The 15,714-nt window shown below is 38.7% G+C and overlaps 3 protein-coding genes across 3 annotated transcripts in view; 2 read left to right on the top strand and 1 right to left on the bottom strand.

The window, feature by feature from the left end:
• Positions 1 to 84: 84 nt before the first annotated feature.
• On the top strand, positions 85 to 6,197 carry psme2 (proteasome activator subunit 2). Its single transcript, XM_031285265.2, has 11 exons — positions 85 to 334; positions 613 to 645; positions 758 to 820; positions 902 to 988; positions 3,143 to 3,191; positions 3,286 to 3,383; positions 3,516 to 3,584; positions 3,666 to 3,733; positions 4,311 to 4,365; positions 5,916 to 6,002; positions 6,101 to 6,197. Exons 1-11 carry the CDS (start codon positions 287 to 289, stop codon positions 6,179 to 6,181), a joined length of 738 nt encoding a protein of 245 aa, XP_031141125.1. The 5' UTR covers positions 85 to 286; the 3' UTR covers positions 6,182 to 6,197.
• A 102-nt stretch (positions 6,198 to 6,299) lies between these two features.
• Positions 6,300 to 11,056, bottom strand: lsm5 (LSM5 homolog, U6 small nuclear RNA and mRNA degradation associated). The gene is made up of 5 exons (XM_031285270.2): positions 10,803 to 11,056; positions 9,035 to 9,130; positions 8,923 to 8,950; positions 8,760 to 8,832; positions 6,300 to 6,693 (listed from the first exon to the last, which is right to left on the bottom strand). Exons 1-5 carry the CDS (start codon positions 10,852 to 10,854, stop codon positions 6,661 to 6,663), a joined length of 282 nt encoding a protein of 93 aa, XP_031141130.1. The 5' UTR covers positions 10,855 to 11,056; the 3' UTR covers positions 6,300 to 6,660.
• A 1,161-nt stretch (positions 11,057 to 12,217) lies between these two features.
• The window catches only part of avl9 (AVL9 homolog (S. cerevisiase)), a 33,104-nt gene continuing 29,607 nt past the window's right edge, over positions 12,218 to 15,714 (top strand). Inside the window, exon 1 of the mRNA XM_031285239.2 lies at positions 12,218 to 12,503. Coding sequence (XP_031141099.1) covers positions 12,420 to 12,503 — 84 coding nt within the window. The 5' untranslated portion in view covers positions 12,218 to 12,419. The remainder of the gene's footprint in view (positions 12,504 to 15,714) is intronic.

Genomic DNA, 15,714 nt, shown 5'->3' with positions numbered 1-15,714 from the left:
ATATTGCTGTATTTTAACTAAAGTTTAAAGGCTGTAAATTACTTACTATTTTTAAAGTCTATGCTGTGAACTCAGGACACGTCCTACTTTCAGCGGAGGAGGGAGACAGTGGGAGGCGCAAACTGCATCATGCGACATCTAATCGAAAGCAAACTTGACAAGGAAATAAAAAAAATATCACTCGCGAGCCATATTGGTCCTCTCCTGCACCTGCACACTTCTAACTTAATTTAAAAACTTGAACAGACGTATTTATTTGTCCTGAATTCGAAAAGTCTGCTCAGTCATGTCAAAGAAATCAACAATGAAAATAAGCAGAGCGAGTGCAGGGAAGGTAAGTTGATCTCTTGTTAATGCAAAGGTACAGTAGGCTACATGTGATAGCTCTATGCTAAAATACTTTTTAATAACTGTTAATTGTATGCAGATAGTTTCTGACTTGTTAAGCACAAACGTGGTTTAAAACCGTCAGTTGTACTCGGTGAAGCTGCGGAAAGTCCCCTCCTGAGAGGAAAACGAAAGTAAATCCAATAGGCTTTTGTAACATGAGTCAGCAGCTTAAATTATATGTTGTGGAGGAAAAATGTAATGTTTTAAACCTGTTTTCCATAGGTGGAAATCTTCCGCCAGTCCCTGTATAATGAGGTTTGTTAATTGAGACACACATTTATTCAGCTGTTTATTATTATTATTATTATTATTATTATTTATTCCAAATAAGCACGTTTTGTAAGTGTTTCCTTTTTTTAATTTTCAGGCAGAGAATCTGTTCTCCAACTACATCCCCCAGAAGATAGTACAGCTGGATGCTCTGCTGATGGTCAGTACGTTCAGTATTTGAACACACAAGCTCAATAAGCCTTCACCTGTGAACTCTCTTCATCTGTCTGTGTGTTTTCAGGATGATGCCCTCAGTATCACAGACATGTCCTCGCTGCAGGCTCCCCTGGACATCCCCATACCAGACCCTCCTGCCCCGGAGGAAGAGGTGAGACCACTTCCATCCACCAATCTCACACCGCCAGATCTCTTAACCCTTAGAGACCCACCATATACCTATTTCTGTTGTTTTTTTACCTCCAAAATACCACAGTAAGACACTGAGACCTTGAGGAACACCATATATAACACATCCCTTATAATGCCCATATTTAATGCTGTCTTTTTTTTTAAACTTTATCCTGGCACTGCTATAGTTTTTATATTACTATGTCTTGCACTACCACCATGACACACACACTCTCATAGAGCACCTTACTTTTTATTTAGTATCTTTTCTTTTATTGTCCATATTATTCTTGTGGATTTATTATTTATCATCCTGTTTATGATGTATGTGTATGTTGTGTGTGTTGTCTTTAAGCTACTGGGACGTTGAATTGATAAAAAGAAAGATATTTAGGCATTTTATGCTTTTAATTAGACAGAAACAGTAGGTCTGGGCATTGTTCAAAAATATTCGATACCGGTACCGATACCAATACCAATACCAATACCAATACCGTAACTTCGATACCGGTTCCTAAACGATACAAATTTTATTAAACAAAAAGAAATGACATTACACATTACATCACAAATATTTTTTATTTTTAAGCTCCTACTACGTGAGCCCCGTCTCTGGGCGTAACTTAGAGTTTTTAGTGCGTATCTCTACGACGTGTAACGTTAGACAGCCAATCACAAGCATTATTAGATCTTGGAAGCAGCATGCTGCATGCTGATTGGCTCACTGACGCTAATGAGATTTACTCCTTAGGTATTTTTATTGGGTATTGAATGACGAGGCATTTTTCAATTCTCGATACTTTAGAGGCAATTCGGTCGGTGCCTAAGAAGTATTGAATTTGGTACCGAGCCCTAAGAAACAGAGAGGAAAGAGAGCAAGACATGCAGCAAGTGGCCCAGAGCCGGACTCGAACCTTGGCCACTGCGGTTAGGACTGAGCCGTAATGGTACGCACCATACCAGGTGAACTAGCAGGGTCTAGGTGACCTAAGATAACATTTTAACCCTCGTGTTGTCTTCCAGTCGACAGTGCAACTTTTTGTTTTTCTGGGTCAAAAACGTTTTTGGTCGTCTTATTCAACACCTTTGTCACTTTTCCTGACGTTTTTGAGAAGCTTTTTACGACGCTTTTTTTTAAAATCATTTTTTCCGATGTTTTTGTCGATGCGCTTTGTACTTTATTTGAAGTTTTTGTTGGGTTTTTTTCCAACATTTTTGTCACTTTTTTCAACGTTCTTGTATCTGTTTTTCTTCAAATGCTATAAAATTGAATAAAACACCCACGTTCAATGAAAGTAGTGAACTGATCATTTAATGTACTTGTGAAGAGCGTTGTATGGAACCATCCATGTTATTTTTTGTGGACACTTTGTTTGAAAGAAACCCAAATTTCTGATGTGGAAACTTTTTGAAAATGGGTCAAATCTGACCCGAGGACAACAGGAGGGATAAAATCCACAAATGCGGATTAAATACTTTCCATGCGTTAGCCTGGCTGCAGTTGACTTGTTTTGGTTCCCTTACTTTCAGTTATTGGTTTTCCATCACCAGAGTGACGATCTTCCAAAGAGGGCTTGAGCCAACTTGTTGCATTCAGCTCTTAATAATTACATACAGGTGGAGGGAGTGAGAGCTATAATAAGATTAATCCAATAGAGCGAAACCTGTTCTGTAGCCAGATTGCATTCTGGTATATTGCCATCTGCATTGTAACCCAGTGTTGAGGCCTTGTCTTGTAGTGTCAAAAGTTTTAATACCTTTTTTTAATACTACTACTACTACAGTTGGAAGTATGCTTACACGGTGACATTCTGAAATCTACTCTGTCGCTAATGTATTAGGTACACCTAGCTAAAACTACTGCAGTCTAATACAACAGGCCTGCAATAAATCCTCCGTGAAGTTTATAATCAGTTTTTGTTGAGGATGTACGATCATTTCGGAAGCTCTGTGGTGCTGTTGGACTGTTTTTGCATTATTGAGAGAGATGTTTCTGTTTTTTTCATCCCCATTTCTTTCAATGAGGGTAAATAACAGAAACACTCCTCTATATAAAGATAGACTCGTTTTACATACATGCCAAAACTCATCCTCTTATAGTTGTCGATTTGAACATGTAAACTTGATCTCACAGGAAATGGAGACGGATAAGAATGAAGATGATGAGAAGAAAAAGAAGAAAGGTAAAGTGTTTTCTTTTTCTTTTGTATCTGCACACAAGATAAGAGCATGTGACAGGTCAAAAAAAATGCCTCATGTCTCCTCCCTGTCCTCCAGCTCCAAAATGTGGCTTCATCAAGGGGAATGAGAAGATTATGATGCTTCTAGAGAGGGTGAAACCAGAGATAGTTGCTTTTAGAGAGACCATCATCACCGTAAGTGAATCGCTCTCACTGTGAAGATGAATGCTGAGCCACTTCTCTAAAACACTGAATAATGTTGACATCAACATGTCTGAAATGTTCATGGCGTTTTGAGTTAAACGCACTTCTGCTGTGTTGCTGTAGGTCTCCTGCTGGATTCAGCACCTCATCCCAAAAATAGAAGATGGAAATGACTTTGGGGTTGCCATCCAGGTACATTGTGTGCATCCGGTCACATTTCCGTCAAATTTTGTGAAGTTTTAATGAATTATTAGCTATTGTTTTTCACCACAGGAGAAAATCTTGGAGAGAATCACTGCAGTGAAGACCAAAGTAGACGGTTTTCAGACCAACATCAACAAGTAGGTTGGATAGAAATTGTGGCATGTGGATGATTACGTCTCGTTTAGTTTGGCAGACAAACAATGAACGGCACTTCATTTAGGAATGCAGAATTTATAGTAGAGGTGTTGAAATTAATCAAATAATCGATGCATCGAATCGTGGACGATGCTGCATCGATAATCGGCGGGGCCATAATCGATTATTTCTGTTTACAATTTAATGTATGGCTAACAACATTTCTGTTTACATATTCTATTCTATTCTGTCGGTTTTGCACATTCAGGAAGTGCCATGTGCTCAGAGCTGTAGTTTTATGTATCCAATTTATTTAGTATTAGAGCACTGCAGAATGTTTTGTTGTTGAAGCGTGAAAAGCTATGAATTAAATATCCTAGATGGCTTTAATAGAAAAATGTATTTGACGCATCGAGATATCGAATCGAATCGTTGACATAATAATCGTAATCGAATCGGGAGATCAGTAAAGATTCACACCTCTAATTTATAGAAAATGTATATTTTGTAAGTGACTTTTTTGATTTTTTACACATATTTCCTGACTTTCCTTAAAACCATTTCTGTTAAATGATCCAGGTACTTTTCAGAGAGGGGGGATGCGGTTGGAAAAGCTTCCAAAGAGACTCATGTGGTGAGTGTTCACGATGTCTTTCTCTTATAGAAGTCTGGTGAATATCTACACTTTTCTCACTGTTAACCCTCATGTTGTCCTCGGGTCGAATTTGACCCGTTTTCAAAGTTTCTATATCATAAATTTGGGTTTCTTTTAACCAAATTGCCCCAAAATAGAATGGATGGTTGAATAAGACGCTCTCCACAAAGGAAATTAAGGATCAGATCTATATTTTCATAGAATTTGGGGTGTTGTATTCAATTTTATAGCATTATCCTGACACAACTTTGACAGATCTGTGATTATCCATTACCTTCATTCCTCTGACCTTAACCATTAGTCAAAATCATTCATCATTTCAGATTTTTTTCTTACACAAAAATTAGAAAATTTCATTGACCATGAATTCCAAAAATAAGTGTAAAACTAGCGCAAATAAATAGGTCTAGTGGTGAATATACTGGTGTTAATGGGAAAGAAATGACAAAAAAGTTGAAATAAGCTACAAAAACGTAAAAACAACCGGGAGGACAACACAAGGGTTAACAAATCCCATTAAAATACACCATGAACACACACACACACACTGTAGTTTATTTTGACCCAATCCCACACACACCGTCCTGTTGCCACAAATACTCACTAGAGCAGTGGTTCTCAACCTGGGGGTCAGGACCCCCAAGAGGGTCGCAAGAAAATGTCTGGGGGTCGCTAGATAGTTGGTGAGAAAAAAAAATGTTATAACATATTCTAGACTGAGGAATGGTTTTTACATTACTGTGTGAGTTTGGTAGCTGGAACACAGAAACGGGTCTGAAGGTGGGTCCACAGAGCCTGGAGCACATTGGACAGGGCTAGGTGCTAGCTGCTACAACTAAAACTAAACTGTCATTAAAGCAAAGCCTTATTTGTTTACATGTGTAAATCAGAGCATTCACAAAAATCACTCAAATTCAGCAGGGGGGAGGCGCGTAGAAACAGCAGTTTACATTGGTTCGCAGCTCTCTTTTATTGTCGAGGGGGATGCAAAAGTAACGCAATTACAGTAATTTATTCCTTTTTGCTGTAACTAATAAAATGTCGGTAATATTATACCCGTTACAATCTCAGTAACGCGAGTTACAACGCATTTTAACCCGACATTTAGTGGCGTTTGTTTGCCCAACACTGGCTGCGAACACCGACTTTATTATATTAGGGGGGGTCGCGACTCCAAAAGGTTGAGAACCACTGCACTGTAGCACCAAATGTGGATTAATCTGCCGCTGGAAGTAGTCACCGACAAATGCTCTATTTCCTTCCTTCCTAAAAAACTAGACATTTTTTAGTTTTGAAATGAAACTAGATTTGTGAGCCGTTTTTGAAGGATTTTAGGGCATTTTCACACCGACAGCCTTTAGTTTGGTTGAATCGAACTAGTCTGATTTGTAATGACGCATTTTGGTACGCTTGGATTTTTTGGAAGTCTTCAGTAGGAACCAGAAAGGCTGATTAATGACCAGCCTTGATCTTTAAAGCTTTGATAAAGTTATTAGAAATAGCCTGAACTCTGCTTTCTCTACCTGCAGATGGACTACCGCTCGCTGGTCCGCGAGAAGGACGAGGCCATCTACTCTGAGATCAGAGTCATTGTTCTCGACATTCGCGGCTTCTACGTAAGTCGGACTGATCAGAGTCAGAAGTATTGACCACGATAACTATACTATAAAAAAATATTTATATATAAACACATTTTTCTATCTGTTCACTGTAGGCCGAGCTTTACGACATCATCAGCAAGAATCTGGAAAAGGTGACCAATCCAAAAGGAGAGGAGAAACCTTCCATGTACTGAAGCTGGAGGAGGGGGTGGGGGGGTGATGTTCGGGAGGGACGGATTCTACAACTCACCTATTAATCAACTCTGTCTGTTCAGTAATGCTGCATGCGCATTACTCAACCTTTTTACTCAGTCTTCTCAAAAATAACTGAATCAGGGTTATTAAATCTGCTGTTGTATGAAAACACTCTGGTTCTGTACCGACACATGCACTAAATTTAAGTTGTACAACTAGGAGTTAAAAATAAGAAACAAATAAAGACATTTTTTTTTTTATTTGTAAAAAGAAAGTTTTTTTTTGTCATGTGTGATCCACGATATACTTGTAATTGAACTATTTCATAACAAATACTCAATTAGGAATCTTACAAAAATATTTCCCTCCCTCAAAATCAAAGGGGGAAGACCAATAACGTGATAAAGTAAGGAACAACATAGGAAAAGCATAAATCCACAACACCAATCTGTCTCAGCCTTCGGTGATGATTCTCAGCTCATACTTCAGGACCTTCTCCTCCAGGAATGAGCTGCAAGAAAGAAAATATATGATATAGAAATCATACTGTGGAGGTCGAAAAACACAGAAACAGGTTGTGTGAAGGTATACAGTGCTCATTGTGCTTTTTCCCTTTATTGTGTTAAATATCTTTTTTTGTGTGCATATAATAGGTTTACAAAGTGAAAAAGTCCATCCTAAAAGGGAGTTACCGTCTCCAACACTAAACACTTTTAATTTACATTAAATTACATGTAATTTAGCTGACGTGTTTATCCAAAGCGACTTCCAATTAAGTGCTTTCAACCCTGAAGGTGCAAACTCCAGACAACAAGTATTAAGTGCAAGTACATTAGCTTTAAACCTACATTGTGTAATTTTTTGAGTTGGTTCTTAGCAAAAACCCCTTTGTTCTTTCACAAATGTGCTCATTCATGTGTAATTACTTCCACCAACTAATCAAAGTATTTTCCTAAGTGTAGAATCTGCCATTTAGAATCATTCAGAATACATACAGGCGAGTCGCTCGAATGTAGGCCGCCATGTAGCGCCTCCATCTTTAAAATACCATAGCCATAGCCTGATGCAGAGCGGAGGGGGCAAGTTGGGGTATATAGTTTGACCATGTCCTGGATGTAAGCTGGGGCTGATCCGTTCGTGGTCCTGTATGTAAGTAAGTGTAAGTGTCTTGAAGTGGATGCGGGCAGCAACTGGTAACCAGTGAAGAGAGCGGAGAAGTGGTGTAGTGTGAGAGAACTTGGGGAGGTTGAAGACAAGCTGAGCTGCTGCATCCTGAATGAGCTGCAGGGGCCGGATGACACATGCAGGCAGGCCAATCAGGAGGGAGTTGCAGTAGTCTAGACATGAGATGACTAGAGCCTGAACCAGAACCGCCTTCTGCATTAGAAGGGGACATATCGGGGCGACCCCTGGCTCGCCCGGTGGGAGCATGCGCCCCATGTGGGCTGGGTCCTTTGCAGCGGCCTATTGCTGCGTGTCATCCCCCGTCTCTCTCCCACCTTTCCTGTCTATCCACTGTCACTATCTAATAAAGGGAAAAAATGCCCCAAAAAAATTATCAAAAGAAAAGAAGGGGACGTAACCACTGTTCACAAACTGCTCCAAACAGCTCTATTGTAGTCCAGCCTTTACTTCAGAGACAAACGCGTTTGTAACACACGTTATAATAGGCTCGTACGAGATGAACTGCGCCTCGCCTGTAAAGGCGGCGAGAGCAGGCGGCAGCAGCAGGGGGCGGTGACAAGTCGGACAGTTCCCAGCTGTTTCCAGCAGCCTTCAGGCTGAACAGGAAGTCACAGAAACACACACATCCTGTTAGGTCCGATTCTGATTTAATAAAATCCTATCAGACCCATATATCAGCTTGTACAGTCTCCAGTTGTTTTTATTTATTTAGTCTCTCTGACTTCTAAACGTCACTATCAGCCACGCAACACGTGTTCTGTACACAATAAGCCTTTTAAATCAGACAAATAGCAATTAAAATCCCTCCAATTCAAAAACAGTAAAAAGTTTATGTAAAACGTCATCACGTTGAGTCGATTCTGAACCAATCAGCTGAGAGGCAGGCGTTTCCCAGCATGCCCTGGGTCCGCCTGGGTCTTGCAGTCGGTGGAAAGCAACTGCGCTGCCTGCGTCTCAAACCTGCGGCCGCCTTGATCTCGTGAGGGTACCGTTGCCCACGTGTGCGTGACGTCAGAGCAAGTCGGGATCAAGTCGGACACAAATCTAACCGGCGTGCACTGGGCGCCGATCGCTGGTGATCGATTCTGCACAGACCTGGCTCATCTCGAACGAGCCTCTTACCTAGTTACTGAGCATGTGCGACTCCCAACAAAGATGGAACAGAAGTGAGAGGTCTCACTCTGTAGCTAAAACAGAGAGCTCAACACACAGGGTGAAAAGAGGAGCTGCAGCAATGTGTAGTACAACAAAAATATGGTGTAAACCTATTCCGGTACAACCTCTAAATACAATTATGAACCTGAAAATGAGCATAATATGAGCACTTTAAGATACACCTGTGAGCCTATAACGTGAATATAATGATACCAAACATGCACAATATTTACATACCATGGTGATGTTATTGCCGTTGAGAAGGATTTGGTCCAGTTTGGTTATCCTCCGTCCCTCTGGTGTGATTTCACTGTACCAAAGATATATATTAATGAGTTAAATCAGCAACAGGTGCCCTAACAATGACAGCAATTAATGCAAAAACAAGAGGAGTACTTACAATTCTGTCACATCTTCCAGGACCATGTCTAAAAGACTGAGTGAAGGACGCAAACTGGGACAATTTCAGAGAAAACAGCAAAACCATATTGTAAGAAATCTGGAAAGGATACTGACAAAGTCGTCAAAACCCAGCAGGGTGCCGACGATTTCTTTATCCGTTTTCATGACGATGTGAATTCGGGAGCCGATACATTTGTCCACAAGCTCTGAAAGATTAGAAACAAAGTGAAATTAAAAGATCCAGCAATTTTCTATTAATTTCTTTTCGCACAATTCTCAATTTCTTACGTCGCACACTGTCGTAGGAAATCCTGTTTGTATTAGAGCTGAAATGATTAGTTGATTAACGTATTACATTACATGTCATTTATAGCTGACGCTTTTATCCAAAGCGACTTACAATTGCTATATATCAGAGGGTTAAGTGTCTTGCTCAGGGACACATTGGTTGATGTGTCCCTTCCGTGGTGGTGGTGGTGATGTATGCCATCACCACCACGGAACAGAGAATTAGTAGTATAATATAGTAGAAATAGCAGTACACCTGATATTTTTTGGTTTCAGACTACTGGTCAGACAAACCAAGACATTTGGAGATGTCAGCTTAACTCTGACAAAACACTGTATGATGAGCAATGTATTAACTGAGACACTAGTCACAGATGAATACACTACCGGTCAAAAGTTTGGGGTCACTTAGAATTTCCATTCTGCTCCATTATAGACAGAATACCAGCTGAGATCAGTAGCATTTTTTTTTTAACTATGGCAGCAGTTTTCAGATTACATCATGTGCTTACATAATTGCAAAATGTTTTCTCAGTTAGTCTTTTAAAATGATATCAGATTAGTAAACAGAATGGGCCTCTGGACCATTGGATGAATGGTTGCTGATAATGGAGAATGTAGATATGGCATTAAAGATCAGCCACTTCTTTCTACAACAGTCAAGAACCCTTTTGTAATTATGTAAACACATGATGTAATCTGAAAACTGCTGCCCTGGTTAAAAAAACACAATGCAACTGATCTCAGCTGGTATTCTGTCTATAATGGAGAGGAATGGAAATTTCTAAGTGACCCCAAACTTTTGACTAGTAGTGTATATAATAAAAACAATCGTTTTTTCGCTTCATCAGATTTTGGGCTGCAAAAAAAAGATAAATATTCATTATCAATCTGCTGGTTATTTTTTTTCTAAAGTTATTTATTGTCAGATTCACAAAAATGAAAGAAGCAGTCATCGTCAGTGAAAATCTCTGGCTCCTTCCAACAATGCTAATTAAATTAGTATAAAAAATAAATTAAAAAATCACAAGTAAAAATATGCGAATCTAAGACATAAAAGTGCAAGTTAAAATATAGGGATACATATTTACATAATATAATGTGAAATAAGGTCATATAAATGTGTGGAAGACAGTAATTGCAAATGATAAGCTGAATGTAAACATGAATGTAGTAAATGTATGTGCATAGTGAGAATAACATAGCTGACCGATAGTCCAACATACATAACATTTGACTGAACTCAGTAACGTCTGATAACAGCCTTTCTTGGACTGTGACATCTTAAAACAAAGAAATATATTTAAACCTGATAGGAGACAAGTTGTACAGTAATTCACTAGGACCTTTTAGGAATTAAATTATACGCAAATTGATAATAAAATAAAAAATGCCTTAGTATCTGCTGCAAAGACAGCTAACGTTAGTTCCAATCATGCGCCTTTCTGGAAGCATGGTGCTAACGCTAACTAACAAAACGTAATATATGAACTACCGCCTCGAACTCCAAACACTTCATTCTGACTTTTGATACTGATTCACAATCAGCTAATTAAAAGAGAAAGTCGACATTTATGAGAATTTACAAACCAAGTGGAAGCAGCTGTGACGGATTTGTTACTGGAGTAGCCGCCATGTTCATTCAATGAGCAGCAGTCAGTCAGAAGCAATCGACACAAGAACGTCACAAATCAGACGAAAGCCATCGATTTCGCATCATCGAACGGTTATCCGAACGCGTACATTTTCGCATTTATCAGAAATCTACGGGATAAACACAAACAAACTAAATAAAATACACAACTTAGTAGAAATAACAGAAATGGAATAGACATCCGAAGATTAAATTATGTTGGTCAATCTATTTCCACACGATGGCGCTGGTTGTTCTGGGTGGTCAATACATGACGTTATCCTTTGACTCCAACAAAGATGATAGAGTCAAGATAACCCCCCCCCCACAGGTTCGGTGGCCTGTTAGGTCCTATATACTGTCTATGGTTAGGTCCCAGTGGTCGAAGGTAATATTACTTTACCTAAATACTATTAAATAGGCTATGTATGTGTACATGGTGTATCGCGTTTTATTATTTGATTATAAACCAATGTATTTCATGTACCCTGGATTTAATCAGCTTTGTTCGATTTGTTATTTATTTATTTATTTATTATAAAACAATGAATGCTATATACCCTGACTTTTTAATCCGTTTTGTTTGTTTATTATTATTTTATATTTTATTAGTCTACCCTGGCTTTATCTCTGGTCTTATCAGTTCATTTTATTTATTTATTTATTATAAAATGGTTTATTTTATATACCCTGGCTTTATCTCTGATTTATTCAGTTTTGTTCGTACATATGTTTTATACTTTTGTTCTGTTAATAAAATGAAATAAAAACACATATTATTATTTTTTTTTTAATTTTTAAAGTGTAAAGTCCGATTCCTTACATTTTATATAATATATAAAACGCTTGTATTCATGCCACATTGTGTGTGTGTGTGTATATATATATATATATATTTTCTTTTTTATTTAAATTTTTTTTTTTATTGACAAAATTCAGTATACAGAGAATCAGGTAAACAGCTAATAGCACGTGAACATCAAGTTTACAACCTTATGAAAATAAAAAACAACATACAAAGCAAAATAAACGAAGAAATAACAGAATCGTTTTTGTTATCCGACGTTCTAAGTGCCTTCAGTAGAGATTTAAATTCTATGAGAAAAGATACAAAATTAGGAGATGAGTTAGAAAACGTCTGCTTGTGAATATAACATGTTGCATACAGAATCATGAAATGAATTAGATACTCAAGAACCCCACTATCTGAATGATCGTAGAAACAGATGATGCCACATTGTATATATATATATATATATATATATATATATATATATATATATATATATATATATATATATATATATATATATATATATCACTCGCTTTGCCTCCCAAAAGCTTTTAACGGAGGCGGAAGTGCGCTGCAGGGAACCCTCTCGCTCCGTTCCTCCTCTGACGCACTTGGGACGAAGCGGAAGAAGAGAATCCTCTCCGCGCCGCGGTGTTGTGCTTCTGTCCGCCTGTCTTGTCTGCTGCAGATTCCGGGTGGGGAGCTTTGTTGGCTGTGTTTACATCCGACCCCTGAGTTCTTAACCACACGGGACGGACTAAAACATCCGGCGGGAGGTGGAATGGAGTCTCACGGCAGAGACGACCTCAAGGGACCGGTGCTGCATATCGTTGTGGTTGGATTCCACCACAAAAAGGGCTGTCAGGTACGTGAACCCCTGCTAACGGAGCTAACTAGCGCTTCCTATAGTGAACTCATAATACAGGCACATTGGCACTATGTTTCTCTATGGATTTATTTTGAACCCAGCTCAGTGACAAGAGTCTGTCTTTCCTCTGACGGTGCATGCAAAACCCCTGCAGGAGTGATGATAAAGTGTTCACACGCAGACATGGAAGCGAGGTTTTAGTTCAGCATCAGCTGTTTGCTCTGGGATCTCAGGGTTATGTAACATTGGGCTCTGCTGTCAATTTAGGCATCTTTCCAGTTCAGTGTATTCAACAGCAGGCTCTGCTCCTACTGCAGGCTGCAGCTTGCTCTCCTGGATACAGTATTTATCTTTCCTCTCTGTTATTAATCTGTCAAATAGAGCTGACTAATGTAGCACCTGCATCAACAAGGTGAGGATATTTTAGGTGCTTACAGTATTTAATCTGAGCTATAGGTATATAGCTATAGTATAGGGCTGCAACTAACGATTATTTTCATAGTCGATTAATCTGTCGATTATTTTCTCGATTAATCGATTAGTTGTTTGATCTATAAAAATGTCAAAACACGGTGAAAAATGTGGATCAGTGTTTCCCAAAGCCTAAGATGACATCCTCAAATGTCCTCTTTTGTCCAAAACTCAAAGATATTCAGTTTACTGTCACAGAGGAGAGAAGAAACTAGAAGATATTCACATTTAACAAGCTGGAATCAGAGAAATCTTATTTTTTTTTAATAAAAAAATGACTCAAACGATTAATCGATTATCAAAATAGTTGGCGATTAATTTATTGTTGACAACTAATCAATTAAGCGATTCATCGTTGCACCTCTACTATAGTAGCCAGCTCACACAAACGGATTGATACACCTCACACTAGGGCTGGATGATAGGGAGAAAATCAAATATCACAATATTTTTGACCCAATACCTCGATATCGATATTGCGGCGATATTGTAGGGTTGATATTTGGTGCTTTCACAAAATATTTTTACAATTAGGTTTTTGATATATAATCATCAGTAATGTGGATTTAATGACTGAGTGGGTAAAGGCAAATAATAGAACAGCTAGAACAGTCTGGTAAGTTAACAAAATTACATAATTTTACTGTAATGCAGCTTATAAAACCAGGAGAGACAACACTTGTGTCATACGATATCCAAAATCTAAGACGATATCTAGTCTCATATCACGATATCGTTATAATATTGATATATTGCCCAGCTCTACCTCCCACTAATATTTGTCATTGTTGGGTCAATGTTTAGCAAAAGAGATATCGATCTCAATGAAACTTCCTGAATGGATAAAGCTTAAACAACTAAAACTTTCACAACATAGTATTGGCTTACTGTAACTGCAAATAAAGATAGTATTTACACCACAATACGATGTTATTATAACGGCTGGTTATAGTGTTTTCAGACCTGTGACAATACAGTATCTGAGATCCTGTAATGATGAGTCATTTAAGTGAACATTCCCAAGTTGCAGCTTCTCAAAAATCAGGATTTTGTTTTTGATTTTTGATCGTCGTAAACGGAACCTCTGGAGAATTTTGACTGCTGGTTGGACAAAACAAGACATTCAAAGGCGTCAGATTAGGCTCTAGTAGGGCGGGGCCATATGGAGAAAATCAGATATCACCATATTCTTGACCAAATACCTCAATGTCACTATTGCGGCGATATTGTATGGTTGACAATAGGGGTGCGATACAGTATTGCATCGCTAGATTTTCCGTGGCAATACTATACACAGACGCCAAGTATCAATCTTTTATTATATATGTGTTTTTGGTCAGTTTGTCTGCTTGACAATCCCATTTTGCAGCAATACAATTGAAGAGAGATGAACAAAATATATGTATTTTTATATATAAAATATTATTTAAATTTTAAATTGTCTGGTGAAGAATGGAATTTCAATGCCAGATTTAGGTACTTGAAAAGTTTCACAGACATTTTTCAGACAGCGCCAATACTTCTTAAGACAAAATCTGCTGTCATATCACACTGATGTTATACAAGTATTAGTCTCGCTTTGCCAGACCTTCCTCCGCAGCGCTGCGGAGGAAGGTCTGGTTAGTCCACACAGCATTCCTGGGATGGGAGAAAAACGTGCTCTGGTTTATTGGCATTTCTTTAAACCAATCACAATTGTCATGGGCGGCGCTAAGCGCCAGGAAAAGCCGCGGTGCCTCTGCAAAATAGCCTCAGGAAGGAACTTGTTTTGGTGGAACGTGTACGTTCAAAAGTAGTTTTAGTCGTGCAACGGAAAACTCAGATTGGACAGATAGTCTAGCTAGCTGTCTGGATTTACCCTGCAGAGATCTGAGGAGCAGGTAACCACAGTCCTCAGAAATCCACCGGAGGTTAGAATTCCAACTCAAACAAAACGGAGCAGTCCCGGAAGTGGAACGTCATGGATATAGACTATACAAGTATCCACTTGCAAAGCCACGGACTGACCTGCTTTTATCGGAACAACAATCACATCTAAAGTCATCCTTAAACGTTTGATTTCTTTTGAACAGAAACACGCCCACAGACAAAGCTTGCAGGGTTTTTGGTTCTGGTCTTATTGCTCCTGTAAAACCTGTTTAACAATTCAGACAGGACACTCACTTTCAGGTTGGCCTTTTGCCCCCTGAAGCAAATGTGAGCCATTCAGCATAATGCTGCACTAAGTGCAACTTGCACAAACATAGGTTTAACTTGCATCTTTATAAATACTATTTCAGTCGTTCATTTTCATTCCCACCTTGTATATACGTTTGTACATTCTTTCCTTTGTATTTTGTATCTTTATTTTTTGAATATTTGTTCTGGTATTCTATCCTATTTATTATTTCTTGTACATTCTGTATGTACGTGTGTGTGTGTGTGTGTGTGTGTGTGTCTGATATTTTGCTGCTGTAGCACAAAAAAATGTCCCAATTTGGGATCAGTAAAGTCCATGCAATCCAATCCAATAAGTACCTCTAATGCATCCTCTTATTATCGCCTCTTCCTCTTCAAAATTCTTTACAGGGGTCGGCCTTTTTACAGGCCGAGCTGTTCCTCCCCCGTGTTGTTGCTGCTGCTCTCCATCTGTCGAGTCGTTCCGTGGCCTGTTAAACTCGACTCAGCGGGTTTGGAAGCAGCTGCTGAATAAGCGAGCGAAAGATAAAACAGACATTTTTTTTTTTTGGGATGTCAA

Source organism: Sander lucioperca, chromosome 23 (genome assembly GCF_008315115.2).
Source record: "Sander lucioperca isolate FBNREF2018 chromosome 23, SLUC_FBN_1.2, whole genome shotgun sequence".
Lineage (NCBI taxonomy): Eukaryota > Metazoa > Chordata > Actinopteri > Perciformes > Percidae > Sander > Sander lucioperca.
The sequence above is the reverse complement of the archived record's forward strand: the minus strand, read 5'-3'. Positions and strand labels throughout refer to the sequence as shown.

What these genes read in the sequence shown, in the direction of transcription:
- psme2 (XM_031285265.2), top strand. Translation starts at nt 287, where the DNA reads ATGTCAAAGAAATCAACAATGAAAATAAGCAGAGCGAGTGCAGGGAAG. An exon ending in TTAGAGAGACCATCATCACC is followed by an intron (nt 3,384 to 3,515) that starts GTAAGTGAATCG and finishes GTGTTGCTGTAG; the next exon opens with GTCTCCTGCTGGATTCAGCA. An exon ending in TTTCAGACCAACATCAACAA is followed by an intron (nt 3,734 to 4,310) that starts GTAGGTTGGATA and finishes TAAATGATCCAG; the next exon opens with GTACTTTTCAGAGAGGGGGG.
- lsm5 (XM_031285270.2), bottom strand. Translation starts at nt 10,854, where the DNA reads ATGAACATGGCGGCTACTCCAGTAACAAATCCGTCACAGCTGCTTCCA. An exon ending in GTCACAGCTGCTTCCACTTG is followed by an intron (nt 9,131 to 10,802) that starts GTTTGTAAATTC and finishes CTAATCTTTCAG; the next exon opens with AGCTTGTGGACAAATGTATC. An exon ending in GGGTTTTGACGACTTTGTCA is followed by an intron (nt 8,951 to 9,034) that starts GTATCCTTTCCA and finishes TCAGTCTTTTAG; the next exon opens with ACATGGTCCTGGAAGATGTG.